The 26,140-nt window shown below is 41.9% G+C and overlaps 1 protein-coding gene and 1 long non-coding RNA gene across 3 annotated transcripts; one reads left to right on the forward strand and one right to left on the reverse strand.

Annotated features, from left to right (window-relative positions):
• Positions 1 to 3,362, forward strand: LOC109194455 (uncharacterized). 2 transcript variants are annotated; one of them, XR_003215426.1, is made up of 4 exons: positions 1 to 55; positions 322 to 439; positions 549 to 636; positions 3,231 to 3,362. It is a non-coding gene; the product is annotated as an uncharacterized LOC109194455 (long non-coding RNA). The 2 variants fall into 2 exon arrangements; XR_001224357.3 differs by lacking the exon at positions 3,231 to 3,362 and having other exon boundaries at positions 549 to 1,981.
• Positions 1,899 to 25,748, reverse strand: LOC102079006 (uncharacterized). The gene is made up of 25 exons (XM_019349798.2): positions 25,461 to 25,748; positions 17,477 to 17,674; positions 15,106 to 17,344; positions 14,809 to 15,012; positions 13,699 to 13,819; positions 13,451 to 13,544; positions 13,117 to 13,203; positions 12,292 to 12,408; positions 12,104 to 12,202; positions 11,842 to 11,993; positions 11,284 to 11,422; positions 10,582 to 10,704; positions 10,292 to 10,489; positions 9,374 to 10,089; positions 8,546 to 8,992; positions 7,009 to 7,258; positions 6,802 to 6,891; positions 5,855 to 6,181; positions 5,599 to 5,769; positions 5,265 to 5,442; positions 5,055 to 5,171; positions 3,162 to 3,431; positions 2,632 to 2,855; positions 2,361 to 2,423; positions 1,899 to 2,032 (listed from the first exon to the last, which is right to left on the reverse strand). Exons 1-24 carry the CDS (start codon positions 25,461 to 25,463, stop codon positions 2,385 to 2,387), a joined length of 6,603 nt encoding a protein of 2,200 aa, XP_019205343.1. The 5' UTR covers positions 25,464 to 25,748; the 3' UTR covers positions 1,899 to 2,032; positions 2,361 to 2,384.
• Positions 25,749 to 26,140: the final 392 nt, after the last annotated feature.

The raw sequence follows: 26,140 nt of genomic DNA on the forward strand, positions 1-26,140 counted from the left end.
GTTTGTTTTCATATTAAACCAGTGTCAGTGACGTCATTCTACGCGACTACCACAGGTAAGGAAAAGCTGGTTAACTACACAACGGAAGCAACAGCATTACAATCACTTGATTTAATGAAAGATTTTCCCCCAAACTTTTGATCCAAATTAGCAAAGTACTGCAGCCATCTGAACCTTCTAGGTGTTACATGTTACAGTGTTGCACTCTGGCCAGCTTTAAAAATGGAAAAGTCTTTGTGTGGTTTACTCGGTTCTGTAAATGAGGCTCCTTTCATTTGTGAGACTGTTGTTCTTCTCTTCCCTTTTGTCCACCCTTACAAGGTGAAGGTGCTGCCCACCCATGATGCCAGCAAGGTGCGTGCAAGTGGATCCGGCCTTAAAACCACTGGAGTGCCCAGCTCTCTGCCAGTGAAGTTCAACATTGATGCCAAAGATGCAGGTGAGGGACTGCTGGCAGTGCAGATCACTGTGAGCGCATGAACGTGGACCGCACAATAATGTAACCAAAGTGTTGATATTTAGGTAACAGTTTTTGTTTTCTCCTGAAGGACCCAGACGGGAAGCCCAAGAAGCAAATATCTGTGACAACCATGATGGGACCTACCTGGTGTCTTATGTGCCAGACATGACTGACAGGTACACCACACTCATGAAAACACATTCAAAAATGTGAAAAATGTGTTTTAATGGTCGTTTTCATAAAGAGAAACTTGGTACACGGAGCAGATGTAATGCTTAGTGGACCCTAGACGGTAAGTGGTTTCTGCCTGCAAGATTAAGGCCTTATTCTATTCACTGCTTATTATGAAGTAGCTTTTCTTGCTTTCCTGCACGCACAGTCATTCAAATCAAGATATGAAAACACAGGAGCGACTAGTTTGTCCCCAAAGATACATCGGTGGGTGTAGGATTACTAAGAGGCATACAGGTAAAAAGCATCAGTTTAAAAATACAGCGGCAGTAAAAGGACCCCCAAAAGGTTACAGTACAGAAGAAACAGAAATGTATTTACGCGTGTTATTTACTGTAGATTAATTAAATTACTTTTATATTTCAATCCATACAGTATCCACATTTCTCAGTTTACCCCATTCACGTTAAGCCTGAGTTTCCAAGGAGTACTGGGCTCTGTGCGAGTGTATTGGCAGAACAATGTGGTTAAGCTGACAAAAATACACATTTGCGATTTAATTCCTAAGCAATGCTTTGACTTTGACCAGAGAAAAATAAGCATTAAATACTCTATATTGGAGTGGTTTATACATGCTGCTCTGGTGTTTGCCTCACATGAGCTGCTAACTTTCAAGACCGCCATAAATAAAACCTTTTTCTTTATGATCCCTGTTAATCAACAATTGTAGAAGCTGTACAGGACAGAAGATCATACAAATCATATTTTAAAATGTATCCCCTAAAACACAAACTACACTTTTGTACTGTCATAGATGTCTTGATGTCTGGTCACCCCAAGGGGCTGTTTTATAAGAGCACCACCTCCAGATATCAGCAGAAAAAACAAATCACACTTTAAAATATATAATAGTAATTTTTCACGACAGGAGAATGTTTTTCTGGAATTTTTGGTGACCTAATGTGAGGCAGCAGGTATAATATTTCCTATTCAACTGCATATTTTTGCTATGATTTTAATCCACCACAGCTGTAACAGCAGATACCTGGTTCTTTATAAAGGTAAAACCTGCGTTGGGGGGCATTAGGATGACTCTGATGGGCAAAAAGACTAAGACACATCTCATATCATATATCTGATTTTGCTTATTGAAAAACTCCCACTGACGGCTCTATATTTCACACTTCATGGTGAATGTGTGACATCAGCTTAGCAGCAGTATCTTCTTCCTATGATCAAATTTACCACATTTGAGTGACTGAGGTATGACACATACAAAAACAAACCCCAAACGCCTCTAAAATGGCAAAGTCTGGTTGTACATAATATTTTTCATTCTGATAGTTCATCCATCTGCTGGGTGACCGGAGCGGGACTGACCAGCCTGAGTTGAAGCCCAATCTGTAAAAATATTAAGAGCACATATTATTTTGAATGATGTGCCACTGATATAAACACATCTGTCACTATTTCTTTAAGAAGTGTCCTTAGGCTTCAAAGACTATAAAATGACCAACATGAGGTTAGCTGCTGTTATTCAAATCTAAAGGTTTAACAACAGAAAGTTTTATGGTGTATGTCTTTCAAGCTAGGGCTTGGTTTCTTAATTTTTTAAGGAATTTTAAATGCTGTCCCCCCTGCGTGTATGCACTACCACATGCACATGAATAGTATCCTTTTTAAATATAAAAACACACAAAAAATGACATAAATGTAGAATTTAACCTGCCTTTCTTCTGCTGGGGATTCAATATTAAACTTCTGTTGATTTTCCAATTATAAGTGCATCACCCTGCAAAACAAGAAACCACTCAAATATATTAGCATGTAAAAAAATGTCAAAACATAACTGCATAACTTAAGTTCTTAATGACACTGAATCGTCATGTTGGAAAACTGCTGCGTCAGACCTGCTAATGAACTGAGCCACAAAAACAACCTGAGAAAAGCTGAGACCAGCTCATTTACTAATTCACCAGGTTGCTTTGTTACACCTTCACCTGCACTTGAGAATTAGCGCGATGTGGAGGTTTGGGAGCTACACCTGGCTTCTTTCTGGTAGCTGTCGGTGAGCTGCTTCGCCTCAGGCTGGGTGTCCGACAGGTCTGTGAATTCTGGGATACACAGGAGGAGTCGTCCACTATTTCGCCACTGATGGCAGACAGACAGCTGTGCTCCGAGTTGCTCAAGAGATTCGTGCACTCAGAAGACTCTGTGCTGTCCACTACAAGGAAAGAAAACAGGTTTTTTGACATCAAACTGATATAAGTTCACATTTCATAGTGATGTTCAAGAAACAAATAGAAACCTGGTAAAGATAGCACCGCAGTTTTTCACACTGCTGTGCCACTAGATGGGGCCAAATTAAAAAATAAACCTAAACCCTCCGGTGGTTTTACGTGATTAGATTTTGATATGATTAGTTTTGATTTATCATTTAGTCATTTACTGTTTGAGTACTAGTAAGTTAAAAAGTCAGCAGCAAACAAACACGTCTGTCTAGGGAACAAAAACCTTAAAATAAACTCACTCAGTGGATGGCGATCATCGCACTGTTCACAGTTAAGGTGGAGGTGATGATTGTTGAGTTCATTGTCAGTCACAGCGTCAGGGGAGGAGCAGACAGCTGGATTGGCATCCACGCCCTGTGACAGGTTCCCAGGATGTCCAGCAGGGGGCAGCGAGCCACGGCCGGATGAGGAAGACGATTGGCTGAGGGTGGTGGAGGTGGTGCTGCCAGAGCCAATGGAGTGAGGTCGGGGATAGTCTAAACCCCTGTGTGAACAACACGCCACAGGGACTGACGACATACATAGATATTAATGAGACAATAATGGGCTTGATTAGTGAGCAATGAGGACTGTTGAAGTACATGTACATGAAAAAAGTATTCTCTCCGTAGCTGGATTAGTGGGCTTTACCAAATGTCAGGACAATCAATAAAATCAGTGCTATAAAAATTTGTTTAGTACAACAAAGACACAAATGATGCACAGCCCCCCCATCCCACAAAATTATCTGTGATGTGATAGAACAAGAAGAATGAAATGATATGCAATTGATTAAAAACAATTGATTAAAGATTTTTATAAAAATACAAAAAAAGTTGTTTTTGAGAGTATTTGAGCGCTTCTGCAATTATAATAGCTTTGTAAGTGATACATGTACAGAGGAGGAAATAATCATTTGATCCGCTACAAACCAGCCAGATTTCTGGTTCCCACAGATTACAATCAGTGTATTTATCAGTTAATTACAGATACTCCTGATCTCAAATTGTTATGTGTATAAAGCTCTCCTCTCCACCACCATGGGCGAGACCAAAGAGCTGGCAAAGGACATCAGGGACAAGACTGCAGAACTTCTAGCTGGAATGGACTACAAGACAATCAGCAAGAATCTTGGTGAGAAGATGACAACTGCTGGTGCGATTATTTGGAAATGGAAGAAATACAAATGGCAATCAGTTGCCCTCAGTCTGCAGCTCCATGCAGGATCTTGCTTCATTAGGTGAGAATGATAATGAGAAAGGTGGTGGATTAGTCCAAACTACAATGAAGGATCTGAAGGCAGTTGGGCAGTACAAGCCCATCTTATGTTTGCTGGTGAACATCTAAATGATTCAATGGGTGTAAAATCTTTGACACACCTCATACCATACCCATACTGTCAGGCTAAAGAAGCATGTTAAGGTCGTGGAGTGGCCTAGCCAGTCTCCAGACCTCAGTCATATACAAAATCTGTTGACAGCCAAGCGACAGCCAAGAAAGATAGAGGATTAAGAGTTTCTGTAAAGAGGAGTGGGCCAAAATCCCGATATGTGTGCAAACCTGGTGACCAACTACCATCTTACTGCTGTGGTTGCCAGCAAAGGTTTCTCCACCAAGTGCTAAGGCTTTGCTTGGGGATCAAACACTTATTTTATTCAATGACATGACATGAGACTGTTCACTTACCCTAACCCTAACCCACGTAAAGTGCCTTTATTGTCACATTTAACTTAAAAAAAAACCTTCCAGTATGTTTCAGAATACAGCCATTGATCAGATTTCATGTATCCAGGAGATCTTTACTAGTGTAAAGATTCCAATTGGAATGTTACACTTTGGTGGTGTTACACCAAGGAAAGATGGGTTTTGTTTTGTTTTTTGCAATGGATTATAGTGATTTTCAACTCAATTAATTCCTAACCATCCCCAGAGCCATGACACAATAATAATTACAACCTAATGTCAACCTCAAGCCTTTTGGGAGGTTAAATGGATGAATTAAATGTTAAACTTTTAAATAACTGAAAAAAACTAAAACTATGGTACAAAGGGTGGAAATAACACCAAGACTGCAAGAGAACTCTGAATTGTTATGTTATATCTGATAGATGAAGTGGAATTCAGTTTAAAATGTTGTATGTGCAGCTCCTTACTTCTGCTGGTAACAACACAGCTGACAGCTCGGTCACAAATCGCAGCATCACTGGGTTGAATATCCATGAATGGCTTGCGGTCCATTCCCATGAATACCCTCTCCTGCATGCGCATTTCTGGAACAAAACGTAGATTCACAATATGTTTTTAAACCTGTTAAACTCATGCACTGGGTCAAATGCTTAATAAAGACAGTATGTTGTCACAACCTCTGCTGTGAGCAGCCTGATCCCAGAGTATCCTCTCCAGGTCTGTGGTCCAGGCTTTCTTCACCTCCACGCTTGAGGCTCTCAGAGTGTAAGTGTCCTCACTTTTTCTCCTCCGGAACCAGATCTCAAAACACAGAGCGCTCATAGCAGAGTTATGAGTCATCCCAATGTCATTTGTCTGAAGGAGAAAATAGAAAGAGATATAGAAATTTCTCATCCTTGAGGATTCAAGCAGCATTGACGTGTAATTCCTTGTAAATTGTGTTTTAAGGTTCAAAACGGGTTGACTGTTCAGCTTCCGACAACCCTTTGATGGGCAAGGATATGTGCAGACCTTGAATGACTGCTTGTAGATGTACACGTCGTTTCCGATGTCCGTCTTCTTGGTCTTGCTGAAGAGAATCAGATCTTCAAAGAGGAAGACGCGGCGGACACATTTCTTCTTCCTGAAGAAAACCGTGAACTCGTCCTGGCGAATCAGCTGGCCTTGTTCTTTCAAATTGACCTGACAGAAAAAAGGGAAACCAACTGTCACTGTCATGCAACAACTGTGATTTAAGTTAATCCGGCCTACCGTTTTAAAATCTTACATCACAATCCTGAATAGCATCCATGGTGAGTAAATCGTTGCCATGACGCATCTGAAATCGAATCAGATCTGCGGCAGCCTGGATCTCGGCCCTCTCCCGCTCTCTCTCACTGCTTGTCAGGTCAGGCACATACACAGCTGGGGCGGACACGCTTTGTGTGCATATATTAGAAGTGCACAGTGCATCCTGCATTATATCTTTTGACCTGTATGAGCCAGCTAAAGCCAACATGTCCTGTAGCAGAAGGCTGTACTTGCTAATTCTCTGGATAGGGCGCAGAAGGTAGGATGAAAGGTCCATCATGTCTCCCAGCTCCTGCTGCTTCTTCTGTGAAGGAACAAAAAAGGTAGAGTGTAAGTCTAAAAAGTAAAAGCATGGCATCAACACGCCTGGTATCAGCGGTGTGAGTGCTACTGCAGCTGTTGGACAATGGTGGAAGCTGCTCTTATATACCTTGGAAGGGTGCATTATTAAACATACTGCTACCCCTGAGCCTCCTAGAAAATGCACTTATGGTACAAGTTTGAACATCCTAGGTGATTTCCTTCTTGAGTTATCGCAAACACCAGATTTTCAGAAAACTTGGAAACTTTCAAAAGCCCTGATCGTGAGATCGAGGTCACTCAGATTAGAATTTGTTTTTACCAGGTGCATCTATCGTATCGATTTGAAAATCCTACAGTGCCTCATTCTCAATTTATCATGTTCACATAGTTGGGTCTCCACACCTCCCTTCCACCTGCCAGTAACAGGGTAAGGGGGTAACAACAATAGCCCATCAGCCCCTTCAGCTGAGGGGTAAAACGTTGTCTATGGAATACTTTTAATCACTCAGCTCTTTTAGAGTTGTAAGTTAGAGTTATAATAAATACAGTAAATCTCCTTTAGATCATTAAGTTAGAAAACTGCTTTAAAAGTTTTTCATTGACAGGAAGATGTAAATTAACCTTGAAGATGTCATGGCGACGGTGCAGGATCAGGGCATCTGATTGAGGTTTGTTCTTGCTGTACAAAGCATATAGACCAAAACTCTCACTCTGTGGAAAAATACAGTTTAATGTAAAGTGAATATGTTTTCTGAGAAGAAGTAAAAACATTATGTACAATAAATATTGTATGAAAAAGTATAACACAGTCACAGAGTTGTTACTAACGTGTCTGAGAAAGCAGCGGGCCATCATTGCAGGCTCCCTTGGACAGGCCTCCAGCTCTGGCAGGAAATAGTGGCTGTGGAAATCATAAAGCTTCTCTAGGTTGCCAAAGATGACCCCTCGCTTGCCCCTGAGGTCCTGGGGGATGTCTAGTCTGTCCATTAGGGGGAGGTAGTGGGTGAGGATGTAGCCTAGGGAGCGGACGTACTCCCTCTCTGTGAACACCAACTCCTCCATGACACGCTGCAGCCTCCTAGTGACAAGAGGATATTATCATACAAAATATTCTAAACCAATGCTAAAATGCTTAGATAAAAAAGGACAGACAACTCCTGATAACTACATTACTGTGTAAAAGTCTTTGGCCAGCCCTTATTTTTTTATATTTTCCTACAAATATAGGTATAGGTGCAGTGGTTTATTGTAACGTGCAAACATATATGGGAATACAGTATATAAGGCAAAATCTGTGTGTACAGTTCTGAGGTTGAAAGGTTGAAAGTGTTTTCTTTTTTGGATGTTGGCTGACTTTTGTTTAGTTCTCTGTCGAGATGACCTCACACTGCTTCAATAATGTTGAGTTATCATAATGAATGATTGTGTACCAGTGTGTTAGTTATGCTTTTACTGCATTGGCAGTAGGTTTGGGATCACTGTCAACCTAAAAAATGTTTCATACCTCAGCCTTTCCTCCCTGTTTCTCTTAATTACAAATGGCATCTTAACAGCCATCCTAACCACTGACACCTTTTTCTTATGAGGCCTCAGAGAAAAATAGATGGATCAACTGAAGGGCCAGATGCAACTCTCAGGTCCTGTGTCATTTTTTTCCCCCCATTTCTTAAGGACATGACTTTCAGATACTGTCCATCTGTAAGGATAGCTTCAAGGCCTACCACTTCTTCTTTTGTTCCCGACTTGTCCAGTTAGCCCACATTATTAAGGAGAACCTTTGATCAAAACTACTTTAAAAAAATACAACAAACTTCTTTGAAGCAAAATATAAAGAAATGAGAGGTGGTCCAAGACTTTTTCACAGTACTGTACATTCTCTTTGTTACGCTTATCATCAGCTATCTTTCCCATTTCAGATAGATACATTATTATTTTGCTTTCGCCACATATATACAAAGAAAAGAAAAAAGCCAGCATTCATGAATTATGGAAACAACCTGCTGGGCACAGATAAATATTTAATCCCAAACCTACATTTTTTCCCCAACTTCTTCTGCATTGGGTTAAATGTACATTTATTGCAAACAAAGTTTCTCAGCACAGTATTTAAGATATCCCACATTTCCAGTGAGGTAATAGTAGCACTGAGGGTCTGTGCTCAGTAAGCCCGTTCCATCCATCCATGATGCAAAGATGGAAAAAAGAGAGGGAAAGTGAACAGACAGTACCTGTAGCTCCTTATTGCCAGCTTAGAGACAGAAAAGAGTGCATGAAAGACTCACATGAGCCACACAAGATGAGTCAAATTAAATATTACTTATTCTCTATAAGTCATAATGATTTTACCCACACACAGAAGACTTACAGGGCGCGGCTGGCACTCCCGTGTGGACTCTCTAAACCAAAGTTCCCCTCATTTCTCCCAATGGGCAGGCTGGAGTGTTTGCAGCATGCAGTCCCTTTACCCCCCACAGTCCCGTGGTCGCTCATGCAGGAGTCTTCTGAGCAGAAGCTCCCATGGCGGGAGATCTGAAACTTCTGAGCTTCTTGGAGGATTCGACAAGACGGCTGACCGTGGTGGGAACAAGATGATGGGGTTCGAACTCGCTGCTCTGGAGGAGTAGATGATCCTGCTTTTGCCACTCCTGTGGTACATGAGTCCTGACTCGCTGACCTCACCCCAAGACCCCGTCCCCATGGAAACCATTGGCAGCCGACAGTGTGGGACTGAGACAGAGCGGCAGTGTCTCTCTCGCTCCTTGCTCTGCTTATTTGTCTCCTCCTCGCCTCTCTTTCTGTTCTCCTTTCTGACCTGTATAAAAATGACACAGACACACTGTTACTACTTCTGTAGCATGGCCATGCTACAGAAAACGATGGCTCAAAACTGCCTTTAAGGTTCTTAATCATCTTAAATGTTTAGTCAGATCCCTAAATCTTTATTTTTTATGCCAGTGGAGATCCAAAACACTGTTTGTATTTTGTATTTTTTGTTTGAATTTTGTATACCATGACGTAATGCACAAGGCATCTACAATTATTATAATTGGATTATAATTATTATTACACAAAGAAATCCTCCCAAATATTACAAATATTATCTAACGGGAGAGTGTGAGACTTGCTTTGGAAATCAAAGGGAGTTAAATTTTTAATAAGAGGGATGGATAGACAACCAAAGAAATTATATTACCTATGAGGAGATTGTGGAGCGACCTTTGACCCCTGGTAAATTCCAGCCTCACTGTAATCCTCAGGTTTAACGATAATGTTACAGCAGGCTACAGCTGTTGAATTAGTGCAGTTGTTGCCCAGGATCAGTCTTCTCTTTCCTAAATCCACCGCTCCTGAAATGATGCTTTCCCACTGCGGATGCCGAGGCCCAGGGGTTGATTGTACCACCAAATTATGGCCGCCGGGAGAAGTTGTCTGAACATTAGTGCTCACCACGTCAACAAAATGACCTTCACACCAGCTGCTAGAATCTGGTTGTTGGTGATAAACCTCATCCACATTCTGCATCCTCTCCTGAAGCTGCTGCCAGGCTTCCTGACATCTCAGCCAGGCAAAGTTCCAGACACGCATCCCCCGGGAGCCCTGCAGGAAGATGGCCTGTGCCTTTACCTCCTGGAATTTCTCCGGGCTGAACTGTTGGAACCTGTCATGGAAAGCCTGGAGGATGGAGCTGTCAGTGCATGAAGGGGAAACACCGGTGGTGGCTGGATGTGAGCCTTGCTCTGTATGGATGTCAAACTGACAAAGGGATGCAATGTTTGGACTAGAGTCTTGGTTTTGGAGCAGAGTGTCTCTTTGTTTAACCTGTGAGGCACTTTCAAGGTCCTGCACTGCATGGATTCTGGACTGACACTGGTCCAGGTAATCAATGCATTCACTGGCCAGTGCTGTTGCCTGTTTATAAAAGAAATGTTTATTTAAATTAAAGTAAACAAAAAAGACTTCTTACTACTTTTTTTTTTTAAGTAGTTCTAACCAAGAAAGTCAGATGTTACAAAATGCAAAGTTTGGGGTTCCCAAACAGGCAAAACATGTAGTATGAGAGCGCTAACTGCAAACTGAATACCTGAAACTGCGACAAGTCTGAAATACAAACCTGCTCACAAAAATCGCACACGTTGACCATGATCTGCAGCTCTCTGCCGCATGCCTCTGCTCGGCACAGGAAGTCCTCCAGGCCTGACTTGAAAGTACAGACAAAATCCCTGAACGCCTCAGTCTCTGGGTAGGAGATCCCTCTCTGCTGAAGCTGCTCGGCCTCTGACACCAAAGACATGGCGTGGTGCCGTCGGTCCTGCAGGGGGACAGAAAGAGAGACTCAGAGAGCTGCACAAACAAACACAAATGCAGGGAGAGCGGCAATCACAAATAAAATCTTAGACTGACATTAGCTTCAATTAGGAAACCAGTGAAGCTGTTGAGGATCTGCTCCATTCTGTCTCCAGAGTCCTCCACTGACTCTGCTTCCAGCAGATGGTGCTCTCCCTCCTCATTAAACCACTGCTGAATCTACAGAGGGGTGGAGACACAGAAATTATGTATTTGGTAATGTAGCATATAAGAAAACTGAATATGTGCAGACTCCAGTGTGTGCATATGCATATTCAGGTGTAACTAAACTGAGTTAATTAAAGCGTTTTAGTGTCCAATATTTTTTATTTTTGTCATTCACATTATAACAAAAAGAGAGCAGGAATAAAATATAAACTGTTTGTATATGACCTGTTATATATATATATATGTATATATATAGTGTTCGATGCGAGGAAAATTTACCATCAGTGCCTGATTTAAATATGTAATGCAGTGATATTAAAAGCCACAAACTAGAGGAAATCTTGCACAAGCCCTCATTTTTTCTTTTTAACACTATATTCTATATGATCAATTACAGCTAAATTATACTTTTCATTTATTTACACACAAAAATCCTGAAATTCTACACTTCATCACAGCCACCTAATTCCTTGCTGAATCAGTGGCCTTTTGTGACATCAGGATCGCAGGACCTACACCAACTTTAGTCTAAAAATACCTTTTCAAATAAGAAACCTTTAACCTTAGTAAACAGAACATCAGTTAACGTACCTGTGTGAAGTGCCCCTCCATCTCTCTGAGTTGAAGCAGGTACTCCAGGTGCTCCAGCGACACGTTGGACCGCTGCACGAGGACGTGAGCCTGCTCCTCAACGTGGTTGTACAGACCTGTCACAGAGTCCACTGCATCACTGTATTGAGGAAAACGTAACATCAAAGGCTTCAGAAAGAAGTTGATAAAAGTAGTGAATGTCATTTTAAACATTTCCATGTACTCCAGCACCGCCAATGAAGATGAGACCACACTTTAATGTAACTTACCTGATAAGATAAAGGCCAGTACCTACTCAAAGTGTATGAAAACACTTGGCTTACTTATAAATGAATCAGTGTGTCTAGCCTCATGCTCTTTCCTGTACTTGTTGTTTCATATTCAATAAACAACGGCAAATGTGATGTTAAGATGACACTCTGTTATTCTAACAATGTTTAATTGCCAGTTATAAAAGATACTGACACTTGTTTCACAGCAAAACTGGAATCAGACTGTAGGACAACAGCTGGGATTTTCTACACTTGCAATCATAGCATGAGGATGATTTGTGGTTACCTAAAGTCCTCGCAGTGGGGGTATTTGAGGTCCCTCTCCTTCCTTAGCCTAGCCAGGATAGCTCCACCCTCTCTCTGCAGGCTGACCAATCGGCTGTCCTCCAGAACATCCCTCATCAGAGTCCTCTGGTCTATCATGCACTGCTGCACACCCTGTTACATAAAAACCAAACAAAGACGTAGTTACAGAAGAGAAGGTAACCTCAATTTCCAACGTCCAAATAACAAAATGAAAAATCAGTCAAAGGCGAGTGTTCGAGTACCTGTACAGTATCTGTCCTCCGGGGCTCCTCGAGCTTGCTGATGGCTCTCAGGAGCAGGCTGGAGGCCACATGCAGATCGTAGACAAATGGGAAGAGTTTCTACAGAATAAAAGATGTGGATAAGCAGTGAAGAGGCAGACAGGCATGGACAAATGGAAACAGTTAATATCATAATGTGACGGCCTCACCTGATGTAGCTCCTTCCAGTCAACGTTACCATGAGACAGTGTCCCATCCAGGTGTGAACTCAGCTGACTCGCCTCCGCCAGCTTCAGCAAAGATTTCACTGATGTCACTATATCAGTCTGTCAAATTACCAGGAACATACTAAAGTCATTGCTCAGTATTTAACCACAGGAGATTGTTCACTTATCACCTTTAGCAGACACACTGTAGATTTGTATGTAATCTGGTTTATTAAATCCTTTAAATTCTACATTTGTTGCTTTAATTTTAACTAATTAGTGCACGGACAAAACTGGAACTTTGGACCTCTCGTGTGTTTGCTGGTATTTGATTTAGGTGATTGTCCTTACAAGATCAACAGCAGATCATTTTGATCTATTTAGTTTTATAATTAGTTCATCTTATACACCCCTGAATACAAAACATTTGATAAAGAAAACTATGATCATTATCTTTGATTAAAGACCTGTTCTTTCCTTCAACAGCTGATAGTCATGCAATATGACATATTTTACTCTTTTACTTAAGAAAATATTTTAACTGTTGCTAGATGCAAACACATATCCGAGATTAGATTTCATTCACAAAATTTAAAAATGGTCTTCTGGGGAACAGGATTGTAAATGCAAAGATTCTCAAGATGTAAGATATTTGCATGTCTAGACACACATGCTTTTGCACTCTTAGAAATAATGCATAATATATACATATATGGGATGTAATGCACACACACACACAGATGTTCAGTGAGCTGGGTTAGAGTTTGTGCTGAGCTGCTTTACAAGGGCTTTCTGTTAAAAATGGATGTAAAGAGTGAAAAAGCTGACCTGTATCCCTGGACACCTTTCTGGTCTGAAGTTATTCTCTTTGTCCACCAGCAGAACCAAACTGCTCACTGCTTGGGGGCGCTGTTCCTGCAACGGTTTAACACTCCACTGAGCTAATCATGACAAATAAATCAACACATGTATACTGAAAACTAATGTCATCTCTTGCTCTCTTGCAAATAAGCAGGGTGCTGATGCATTTTAGGACTTGATCTTTCACCCAGTATTTATGATCTGCAAACAGCAGCACTCAGCCAGAGATTAACACATAAAACATCAATTACCTGTGATCAGCTGTAGCAAACTGTAATAAGGAAAGTTGTTGGCTTCATACCTGAAGAGTCATCAAAGCCTTATAGAGGTGCGGCTGAGGATTAGTTTTCCTCGCATCGAACACTAGTGTCATCCCACTGTCTCTGATTTCTGTCCTACAAAAACAAACATGCCAACTAGCACACAGAAATTCTACAAATTAAACGGAGACAACCACATAAATGAGAAAACTCCTGCTTTCCAGCAGGTCTGTGAATGTAGAGTGGGTCTATTTTAAGCTTTTGGTTGAATGATTTATTCATTTCTTACCTGGTAATTGAGTGGAAGTAGAGCAGCATCTGGAAGATCTCCTGGCTTGTTACAGCTGTTCGCCATCCCGGGTGGTCACCATACAGTTCAACTACTGCCCTGCCTGTCCTGTCTCTGCCACCTGGAGGGGTAAGAGAAAGGAGAGGTGAGGAGAAAAATAAAAATAAAATATGTTGCGTACGCAGGAGGGTTTTCACAAACGAGCTGATATATTTTCAAAAGTTTGAAAGTGAGAAAAACTTTGCAAAATAATACTGCAGCTGACAAAATAGTAAGGACATACTAACTGATAGCAGCACATGGTGAGGACGAGGACGAAATTCTAGAATAATAATAATCAAAAAAGAGAAGCAAACAGATGGTTCAACGTTTCTAGGTACAATGCATAGTAGTGAAGTCTTCTATTAGGAGTAATAGGTTATGCAGCAGTGTTCATATTTAAGATTTCATCATTGCATGATTACCTCTAACTACAGGTCAGTGTGCTTCGCCTGCTTCACATTTACATGAGGAGTCCAACAACACATTGCAGCAACCAAAGACAAACAAACTAGACCCGAGCAGGGTCATTCACATCTTCCTGTAGAATTCACTTGGTTGACTTCTGAAACCACACTGTTAGATGCCTCCAAGTTAAACACAACACTTTATAAGTGAATTACACTGCAAATGTTGCAAAGCAAAGGTTCTCTATGAGAGCAAAGATAATAAAATATTTATTTTCATAAATAAATAAAATCAGACTCTCACACTGAAATAATGTCATATATTAGATAGCAGAGTTACCCTTTCGTGCAATGAGATTTTTATATTGATGCTTTTACACTGCAGCCCTGAACCTTTCTAGATTTTATCCAACAGAGGTGCAGTCAGGTCATCAAGCAGTCTGATGTGTAACTGCACCCAACAGTCTAGTAAAGCCACAGCTAGCTAGTGGACTTCTGGTGTCCCGCCTACTGCACGCTATACTCAGAAAGCATACTTGCATAAACCCAATGGAGTATTTCTTACAGTGGTATTTGTGAGAAAGGGCAACAATGTCCCAAGATGATTCTTCAATCAGTGCACATGGATTTTAATGGGTAGCGTTTTATTTTATTTATTGTTTACCTGTGAGAGATGCTACTCCCAGATAGAGGGGGTGGGCTCCGGGGTCTGGAGATCCTAGAGGTAAGTGGTCAGGTCTAGGACGAGCAGAGGGAGGCCGGGAGGTCTTCTGTGTCCCTGCCACTAGAGGTGTATCTGTCTGTGATGGTTTCTGTGTTTGCTGGCTGTTTCTACTAGTTATGGAAGCGCTGCCAGGCTGATCACCATCTGAAGAAAGTTTGAAAATAAAATAAAATGAACCTAACAACAGCAAAAACGACTGCAAAAACAACTACAGGGAAGAATGACTTAAGTGTGTACCTGGAACAGCCATCTTCCTCCTGTTGATCTTTGGTGAAACTAATCTGAAGGCGGTGCTGTTTTTACATTTAACCACATGCAGCTGGGGAATCTCTGCACAGGAGTTGGTATTTTCTCTCCTCCTGACATTTTTACCATCGACGATAACCAGTTCACACTTCTCTGAGGTGTCCACCACAGCAGTGGAGAGGGATGAACACCTTTTATCCGATGTGCATACTTGTCTGTTTTGTGATGCTGTGAAAGGGCTCCCCGCAGAACTTGTTCTGTTTGGCAGCTGCTCGCAGGGTTTGAGGGTCACGTGCTTCCCAGAAATTTCACTAGAACTAAATGGTAATCCGTGGTGTTTGGTGGAGACACGTGACTGTGCAGTATCATGTGAGCTCGACTGAGCTTTAGCATTGGTCATCTGTGTTTCTACTGTTGGATTTGTTCCATTCACATTGTGTGTGCTGCCATAGGCAGATTTTACATCCAGTGGTTCCCTAAATGGCACTGTGGTCCTATCATATGTCTGCTCTGGTAGCTCACCAAATTGACAAGCATTTATTCCCCTGTAATCCATACAGGGGGTGATGTTTGTATCTCCTGGTTTCCAATACGGAGTTGTGTCATAGTCTCCCGACTCCTTACAAACAGCTTCAGCACGGTGGTTTTGCATCCCAGAGTCACAATACATTCTTTGAACATTAAAACACAGATCCCTTGTTTCAGTCTCAAGTGGCCCCTGTCTGTTATTACACAGTGAGAAATCACCATCCTCCTCCACCACAGCTAATGCAGTTCCCTTCTCTTTCTCCTTTCCAAAGGTGACGGGATTTTGCAGCGCAGCCTGGTAGGAGTCCCTGTATCGACACCTCAGCTCCTGAGCCCTGGAAACCTTCCCGCCCTGTTTTCTTCTCATGCACGGAGTACAGGGTTTCTCTGAGAAATGCACAGTCCGGACACACTCAGAGGGATCAGTGAAGTCAGAGTGAGGGTGGTGCGGTTGGGAATGACTGAAAGTGGATGGGGGTCCTTTTTCTACAGACGCGTTGGGTCTAAGATGACTTTGCGTTTGAGGCTTTGCAGGTAACTGCACTTGTGCTTGCCACTGTGTGGGAGGTGGCATCCATGTTGCTGTCTGCCCTTGTGTTTGACTGTGTGAATCCTGTGGCTGGATTTGTGCAAGTCTCTGTGGATATCTCTGCATTTGTCCCTGAATTTGTGCGTGTGGTTGGATTTGTGCCTCTGATTTTTGTTTTTCTTCTTTAACTGACTGAGCTCTACCAAAAAGCATAGTGGCTTGAAGGATATCAATATATTCCCCTTCTGCACCAACAATGGGTGCTGGCTCACCTCTACTGGTATCTTGAAGGTTTCTATCTTTACCTTTATCTTGCTCTGTGATTTCAGCACCCTTATCTTCACCTTTGCATACAATTAGATCAGTATTCGTAGGGGTCCACGTATCTGAAACAGTGCTTGGTTTTGTGCTTGTACTTTTCCCAGTAAAGCGGCTATCCCACGTGTTAGGGGACACCCAGCCTAAAGGCTTAGGCTCTGATTCAGTCTCTGTAACTCTGATCAGCCTTGACGAAGAAGCAGCACTAGCATCAACCAAGCAAAGTGACACAGCAATACCGTGCTTCGCTGGACATATTCTGGTCTCCACGGAGAAGGCAGAGGGATGTGAAGAAGATGTTAAAACTGAATTTTGAATGGTTAGAGGAAGCGGTTTGAGTGCAGATTCCTTTGAAGGAATAACTGGTAAAGATTCATTAGATAAAGAATTAGGAAGAGGTGAAAGGAGAGGAAGCGGAGATGGCAAAGGCGGATATGAGCGAGGAGCAGAGGCCATACTACTCCTAGCACTGTGTGGCCTGTCTGCAAATTCAGGCACGGCCACCCGTTCCCATGGTAACCTCACCACGCCCTGCTCTGTGGCGAGCAGGCATCGGCTGAGAGGCGTTCCCTGGCGGCCGTCGTTGAGCTCATCTAACCAGTCAAGGCTGAATATGCAAGGATAGGAAGTTTCAGGGATTGGGGTTTCCTCTACTACTTCCTCCAATAAGTCCTCGTCTTCCAGGAGGCTGCAAACCACGATGCGAGCTGATTGGTCACAGAATGGTGCCACCTGGAGATAAAAATCACCTGGCTGAAGTAGCACTGGGTCGATGGGAGCAAGATGGACGACAACTTGGTCACATAAGCACAGAGGCCAGCCCTCATAGACGAAAAGAACACCAGAGTACGGAGCCTAAAGGGGACAGGACATGGGCAACAGAAAGAAGTGTACTCAGTATTCTGCTCCATATTAACAGAATTGCTGAATGGACATAAAAGTCTCTTTAGCTTAGCATCCCACTGGAGTTTACAAACAATGACTTACACATGCAGCCTGCTGCACGGTGTCTAAGATGTGCTTGGCTGGGACCAGAAAGTCCAGCAAGCACCGCAGGGCGTCTCCCTGATAATGACTGTCGATGACTTGGAAGAGCTGGCTGAGAAGCGTGGGGGCGGTGGCCTCAAAGGGCGGGAACAGCACAGACAGAAGGTTTTGGATGGATCCCTCGAGAGAATCAAAGTTCTGGAAACATAAGAGAGAGCAGAAAGCTACAGATATTACTTGGCAACAACTTTTTGAAACTTCATACCACTGATTTCCCGAATTACATCATGATGTCAGTGACCAAAAAAATAATCAAACACCTCAACGTCCTACATCATTTTTACATATATTGATTCAGCTGCTTAGAAGTTGAACCTTACTGCAGTCAGTCAACATTTCATTCTCAATTTAAAAATAAAATGTAAAAATTCTATTAATTAGTGTGATTTTTATCATCTGAAATCATATTTAGACTAAATCTGTGCTAGTCAGTATTTCTAACCTTTGAGATGCTGGGATTCTTGCTTGATAACTGATTAATAAAATATTCGACAATCAACTGATCAATTTATCAGGTATCGAAACTGTGACTTTACGTTAACCGCATAAAATATTTACTTAGTGCAGTGCAAAGTAATACTAAACAACAGTAAAGCAGGAGTCAGCTGCTTCCATCTGCCTGTTGTCCACAGTAAATTACAGAGGCCTTGTCCTCATGCTCAGAGAACAGCTTCACAAACACACAAACACAAACGCCTCAGGCTCATCAATGAATATCGAGGCAGCCGGCCTGACAACAAACATCCAAGTAAACATAGTGTGTGATGGCTGGTCCCGAGGCTCACAGGCCTCCTGGTTTATAGTTTCACATTCCCTTTGACCTGAACTCATGGCCCACTACCCACTTTTAGGCCCTTCTTTATTTAGACCAGCAAAGGCCACAGCACCAGACCTCTGGGGTTAACATACAGTATATACACGTACACGGGGGGTATATGGCTTAGAAGAAAAGTGATGTGTGAATCTCCATGCAGAAGTTGGATCTTATTACAGCTGGATAGAGTGAGCATAGTTGTTTTGCCAGAAAGAAAAAGCACATTTTCATACATGCCAAACCAGAATGTAAAAGTCACCGTGTACTGCATATTCTCATTAAGATTATGTACCACTCAGCTCAAAGATTCAAAGCTGGAGTGACAGACATGGATAAGCAGAGATGGAGACATAGACGTGTTTGGGTGTGATGAATTAGCTCCTCTGACACTGATACTTGCTCGCTGTCTCGTGTTCAAACCAATTCAGTTCAGTTGTATTTTTATATAGTGCCAAATCACAACAACACTGGCCTCAAGGCCCTTTAAGTTGTAAAGTAAAGACTCTACAATAATACAGAAAATCGCCCCCAAATTAGATGACCTACCATGAGGAAGCACTTAACAACAGTGGGAAGGAAAATCTCCCTTTTAACAGGAAGAAACCTCCACCAGAATGAGGCTCAGGCATTGGCCACCATGTAAATGAGAACGGGCAAGAGATATCGTGTGTTCTGTATCTTTTTCTTGCCACTTCTATGAAGGGCTGTGCGGCACTTTTGGTCTTCGTTAAGCAGTTTTAAGCATTCATATTTGCATTTTCTCAAAAGTGACTTTTTCAGTTCTATGCATAACGTGCCTAAAGGTTTCATCTTATTTTATTTTTTTGCTGCTGCCTGTTCTCATTTACCATGTGGCCATCTACCCTCTTCATCTCATCCCCTTGCATTATCATCCAAGGAACGCTGCAATCTCCACCAGTCCATAGCGCCTACAGCTTCAGAAACAACACTGTGACTCAGAGCTGTTTAGTCAGCTTTGACACATCCCGCTGGGATACAACACAACAATGGCTACTGGGGTAAAAAGAAAGAAAAGGATAAGGGGGGTGTTTAGAAAAAAGTGTTGGTGGGTGCTAAATGAGAGAAGGATATGGATGGCTACAGACTGAAGCTCTTTATGAAGTGTAAGCAAATTCAGCTCATAGCACATACATTTGAAATGAAAGGTTTTCCTGTCTTAATCACCAAGAAAAGCACACCAGCTTCATCAACTCTTAAATGATGCCAGTGAAAGGGTATGCTGGTGAAAGGGTATGCTGGTCTATATACAGGCCTCTGATTCAAGCTGTGCCTACACTGCTGGTGATGAGTAAGCTGTGAGAAGCAGGACAAATCACCAGTTACTGCATGTGCACCAACAAAGATGCATATTTAAGCAATTTTTTAAATGCGTGTTTTTTAACTTGTGTGTTTACTGGTTAGCCTGCCTCCAGCATGCGGCGTATGAGCGGACTGCGCAGGCATGTCTCTCTGCCTAGGCAGATTCACATGGCTCTATATAAACACCCGGATCTTTCTCACTCAGCCACTGAAATAAATGACAATGCTCACATTACTGTGGATAAGATGTCCCGGTGCTGGAGCTGAGGACAGTTTGAATATTTCTGTCCAGTATCATTATGAAGCAGAAATAGTCCTTGAACATTCCTGATGTCAAGGAGGTTCCTGTCTGGACAAGAAGAAAATACTTAACACTAAAGAAAGAAAAGAGTGCATGGTGACTTAATACATCCCCTTGTTCCATGTGCTTCTTGGGGAATTGTTCCTTTTTCATCAGTAGTATCTGGTGGCAAGGGACAGGAAATGAAGGACAAGGGAATAAAATGCACCAAAGGTCTCTGGTTGGATTTGATACGAGGACAATGCGATTACATGCTGTCCCTCTTTGATCCCTAAACTAGGACACCAGCATGATCCCAACTGTGCCATTGTATCAAAATCCAGTTTTAAAAAAAGGAGTGTGCAGATTGGATCATTAATATCCATTATTCCTGCTGACTGACATAAACAAACTATTTCTTGGAATCAATGAAAACAAGCAGATATTTATTCTTAGATTCAGCGCGATGACTTTAGGGAATACAGAAATTGAAAATAAACAAGAAAATGTTGTATTTGTGAACGCTGGCATCCTTGGAAAATTTATTTTCATCTTTTCTTGTTATTAACACAGTCAACCATTAACACTATTATCATTATCCACTCAAATATTAATTTTTTTGTAATACATTATAAGCAAAGAGCCTGAGAACTATGTGAATCCCAACAAGTCTGGTGTCTCTGATAGCAAAACCTCAAAGTCTCTGCAGACACTGACACGACCTCTAAATAAGCATTAAAAGAATCAATTTCCTGTGTTTATGTCTGCGGTTTTTCATCGAAGCTGATATACACAGATTCTCTTCTGGATTGCACGAGCTATTTAAAATGGTTTTCCTGCTGCCAGTTCTAAGAAATGCTGTGGGAGAAATGTGGATTCCTGTCTGTTCCCGACAAGAAGGAGATCTTTCTTCCCAATTCATTATTAGTGCTCCTGCAGGCGCTGTGAAACTGTGTTTTTTAAAGAGGCGTCACAACTACAACAGATAACTAAACATATAATTTTCCAGCTACCTAAGCAACAGTCAGAATAAGTCATGTGTGGCTCCATTCATGGCTAAGTGTAAGTGTATCATATGTGATACATGAGTTTTTGAGACTTCTATATCATCACAGGGGATTTTTTCCCCCCTGAAAAATCAAAATAAATTGCACAATACATTTTTAACTTATAAATTGAAAAAAAAAGCCTGATCTAACAAATATGATATAAATGAAAACTCCTATATGCAAATTTAGATTTAATTGTTTTTTTATTTTGTCAGATGATTCATCGAATACTCCATTTTCTTAAAATTTTATGCCAATTATTCAATGGTTCAGGCTTTAAAGGGTTAACTGTTCACAGTATTGCAGATGGATACAGTGTGTGTGGCACATTCATGTAATATGCCAAGAAAACATTTACGCAGCATTTCTGTCACACCTTAAACTGTGTTTGAAAGTGAAAATTAAATCAAAATTTGGCAGCTCAGTTAATTATGCCTACAGGGAAAAATTAATTACCACACAACTTCATTATTATTATGTTTTATTACGCAATGTTTACCTTCTGTTGCATCTTCTGCAGTACAAAGCATTGATATGGACTGAGTCCACTCTGTGGAGAAAACATTTGGGCTAGCTGGAAGTATCCTCCTGTTATGCCTCAGCAGAGGACAAAGCTGAGAAAGCAGGAAAGCTCAGTAATGGGATCTTTAACCAGCTGGAACAATCTTAAGTGATACTAGATGCTGAATCAGTGAGAAACTGAGGTCAGTAAATTCTTATTGACACCACAGTCATTCTCTTGTACATAGTCTGTGACTCGCTGTGGAGAATTGACAACATTTAAGCGTGTACTTGACAGACGGAAAAGGGTAGACTCTCCACTCCAGGTTAGGGACGAGTTATTGGCCCAAGTGGAGGAGTTTAAGTATTTCGAAGTCTTGTTCATGGTTGAGGGGAGAGGAGAGCGGGAGATCGGCAGATGGATTGATGCCAAAATTACATGAAAGAACAAGATTGCAGATACAAGCCCTGGAAATGAGCTTTCTCTGAAGGGTGGCTGGCCTCTCCCTTAGAGATAGGGTGAGGAGGTCAGCCATCCGGGAGAGGCTCAGAGGCCACTCCTCCAAATCGAAAGGAGTCTGTTAAGATGGTTCGGGCATCTGACAAGGATGCCTCCTGGGCTCCTCTTGGGTGAGGTGTTCTGGGCATGTCCCACTGGGAGGAGGCCCCGGGGCACACCCAGAGATTATATCTCTTGGTTGGCCTGGGAACGCCTTGGTGTTACCCCAGACAAAACTGGAGGAGGTGGCCGGGGAGAGGGAGGTCTGGGCTTCTCTGCTTAGGCTGCTCCTCACGCAACGCAGCCCCGGATAAGCAGAAGAAGATGGATGGGTGTATTTAACAATAAACATTTACCAATGGTTCACAAAGAAAAGCTTTTCACCTCACCATTCGTAATTTTAGAAATTTCAAACTCTCCAGGCAGCTCCAGAGAGCTGAATCCTGTCTATCTGGTTATCAGCTGACCATCCAACAGGAGGGGAATTTTCTTGGAATTTTTTTTTTTTACATTGTATGTAGTGGTGTGCTTTCTGTGTGCTTCTTTTCAGCAGGAAGGACTCCCTCGCTCACGTCACGCTATGATAAAAATGGAGTGTGTTCAGTCCGCAGCTCTGTTGACCCATTCACTGAAAATAACAAACCAGTGAATGATGACAGAAACACTCAGGCTGACCAACAGATGCTTTTAAAGAAAGGCAACCTGACATATTTAGTCATTTTAAGGACAATTCAATTGTGCTGTAAATAGATTAGCGCTGACGCAGAAGCTGTGCCGTGACACACCACCAGAACAATCGATGGCACACAGCAGAGGCTCAAACCAGCCATGGGACAAAATGTGAGGTCATGAATGTAAGCGTCCTTGTGAAAGCAGTTCCCTTTAAATAGAACTATTTTCTTTCTTTATTTTTTAAATTATGATAAATTAACTTTTATCTTTCAGCAGTGAGCTGCAACTGAAAATCTTGCAAATCTGTGAAACTGAAATTGACTGTTGACAACATCTACATTTGAAATTACCAACGCATGTAAATCTGCCAAAAGTCTGAAGAGCATGTCTTTGCTTTTTAAATATTCGGATGCTCACGGTTAGACTGTAGCTGCTCTGCACTGCTGTTGTCTCATATAAAACAGGAAGTTATTCCTGCTGCACAAAAGCATCTCTTGTTTTTTTTAGAACATTTGTTTGCATTAATAATTTATTATCTGATGCTATTTACAGCTTGGAAATCTGAAGCAGAAAAAGAGTTTACTCAGAGAAAATGTACCAAATACCATCTTTTGTCAGAGCAGCCTGACTTTTAGGAGTAAATGGACGTACCTAAAAGGTAAATTGTTGAACCTTTTAGCGTAAAAGCTGCACCTTGACACTAAAAGATACAAAGAAAAGAAAAGCTAACTTTTTATATATATATATACATATATATATATATGTCCAGGTTCTTTTACCTAGTGAGGCATATTGTTCCTCTCAACCTCAACACACAGTGACACCTGAGCAGAAGCACAATGAGATTATCCCAGGGGTCAGACAAAAACACAGCCTTAAAGGAATCACAATACACGACCACTACGGCATCGAGATGGCCAGACATCATATTTACTAGCTTCATCGGGATCAGCAAATCGGACCTTGTGGAGGGCAAACACCAATCATGACAGCCTTGATAAGCAGGATGGCATGAAGGTGGCTGTAAAGTAGCAGTCAGGAGGCAGCGAGACCTGTGTTTAAGTCATTAAAAACACGTCAGGGGTTTATGAATGAGCTGAGACTTTAAGCGCGTCCTTAAACTCATCTCGAGTGAGTTGACGTGTCTGTGCTGTGTGCACATGAGGTGTGTTATTATATCAAAGTGTGGCTTAGCTTTCACTGACACACTCGTCTCATCTGTAATTAGCTCACAGCTGCGCTTAATGTAACTCATACTAGCAGATTTCATAACAAACATCCAGAAATGACCACACAGAGAAAACAGGTGAAAACATTGATGAACCACACCGAACGTTAAAACACACAATGCCAAATTAAACCCAAAGATTTCTTTCACATATGCAAAACAAACATCTGAAGACTTAAAAGAAATTTATCAGATATTTTTTTTGTGTGTGTATGTGTGTGTGTATTCAAATAATGTGCAGCTCTGCCGATGTTCAGACAAATTCGGGTCAACACTCTGAACTTAGCCAGCTCAGAGTTTCTGTCAGTTCTGGTCTTTTAGCATCATCAGTAATGTTTTTGTGTTTATAGCCAAAGCAGCACACACAAGTGGGCAAAGGTGTGGTGCTGATTTGTAGTTTTGCAAACAGAGTTGTTGAACTGACTGTTACGTATTTTCCATTGAGTCACCAGGACAGGACAAGACGTCTTTCTGCTGAGAGAAAAAAGATGCTCTGTGTAACCTGGTCAACACAGGAACAAATACCCAAACATTGAGGTCACTCCTTAAACAGGAATAGTCGGGTTAATGGACTCTGGCTTCAACGACATGGCAAAAATGCAGGAAAGAGGGCGGGAAAATCACAGTAGTACACACACATATATGCAGAGGCCTGCCAAATAAAACCTACAAGAGAGCTGGGCGGGCATTTTAAAATTCAGCTCTCTGCATAACATCCGTGCTGTCGGTCTGTGCCAAACTAAATCCACTTTAGAAACTGGACACACCCTCTCTCCAGCCCAGGTAGACATGACAACACTCATTCATTTACTTCTGCTTACAAGACATGCAAGCTGAGACTCTTGCATCAAGCTGACTTTGAAGTAAAACATGTTTTATTCTAAATTAAAACCCATTCCTCTTCTTTATACCTTCGCACCTCTGAGGTTCAAAAGATCTGCTGTCTTCTCTCTCGGTGCTCGCATGACTCACATCTCACATACCAGTGAGTGGAAGGAGGCAGATACAGTGGCTGGTTTGTGAAATCTGCCTTAATGCTCAGTAACCTGAGACCTTCACCTTGAGTCGAAACACGGAGGCAGAGCGGCAGCCAGTGCATGCTATGGGAGCTATGCTGTACGTTAGACACAGTCAGAGCACATGCATGTTACAGCATAAAGGGCTACTTGTCAGGACATAATAAATACGTGACTTGGTGATACTACTTAAAAATGAGACATTGCTCTACCTATCTACATGTCTATCTATATGTGAGGAGAGAAAACCGCATGTGTTTCATTTCAACTCTGTTAAAAAGGAAAATATACTAGAGTTGCTACAAGCAGTCATTTAGCTGATTAAATCTTTTGATAACCAATTTATAATCCGAAGATTTACAAGTGAAAAACTGAGAAACGGAGCAAATCTTCACATATTAGACCCTGGAAACAACTCATCTTCATCATTTTCAGCGGTTAGGTGGAGTACATAAAACATTTAAGATTAATTTTTCATTATAAAAAAAAGACAAACATGTTCACTCTGGATGAGAAACAGCACACACAGCAGACTCTCACATTACCATTTTCCTTTCTGCGTTCTGCCTTTTCTGGTTGTCACAGCATCGGCATTTTCTGAGATAATCCAAAAGGAGCGGGAATCGTCTACAAGGCTGCTGCTCCCGCACGCTGTCTGCTGAACCAAAATAAAATCCATTCTGCACAGACACTCGTTCACAGCTGAGTGGCTCAGGACAACCTCAAGCAAGCTGGATGAGCATTGGTCAAGTATTCAGCTGGTCCAAACACAGCCTGTGATTTGTCCTGTTATCGCTCCCTCTCTCCCTCTCTCTCTCTCAGTGCACACTGTGTTTTCTGCATCTGTTTTTCCGTCTCTGTGTTTGTTCTCTGCCTCTTGCGGCACCTCAAGTGCTGGCCGTTATGTTCCAGGTTAGTCTGAGTGAGGAAACACGGCCAAACACGAGGAGCGGTGAGAGAGCAAGAGCGAGTTGCTGTTTCCTACTTTTCCTCTGTGGCATTTGTGACACACACTAACACACACAGACAGAAAGAGAGAGTGAGCAAGAGAGGACTCAATATCACAGTCATAATTGGCTTATAATACCAAAGAGGAACTTGATCCTCGATGCCACCCAGCCGCTGTCAGTCGAAACCAAAAGACACAGGACGTGTGTGTGTCTGTGTGTGTGTGCGAAATACACTTCTGTAAGTACTCACTGGGAGACTAAAAGCTGATAGTACC

The sequence above is a fragment of the Oreochromis niloticus genome, linkage group LG20 (genome assembly GCF_001858045.2).
Source record: "Oreochromis niloticus isolate F11D_XX linkage group LG20, O_niloticus_UMD_NMBU, whole genome shotgun sequence".
Taxonomy (NCBI): Eukaryota; Metazoa; Chordata; class Actinopteri; order Cichliformes; family Cichlidae; genus Oreochromis; species Oreochromis niloticus.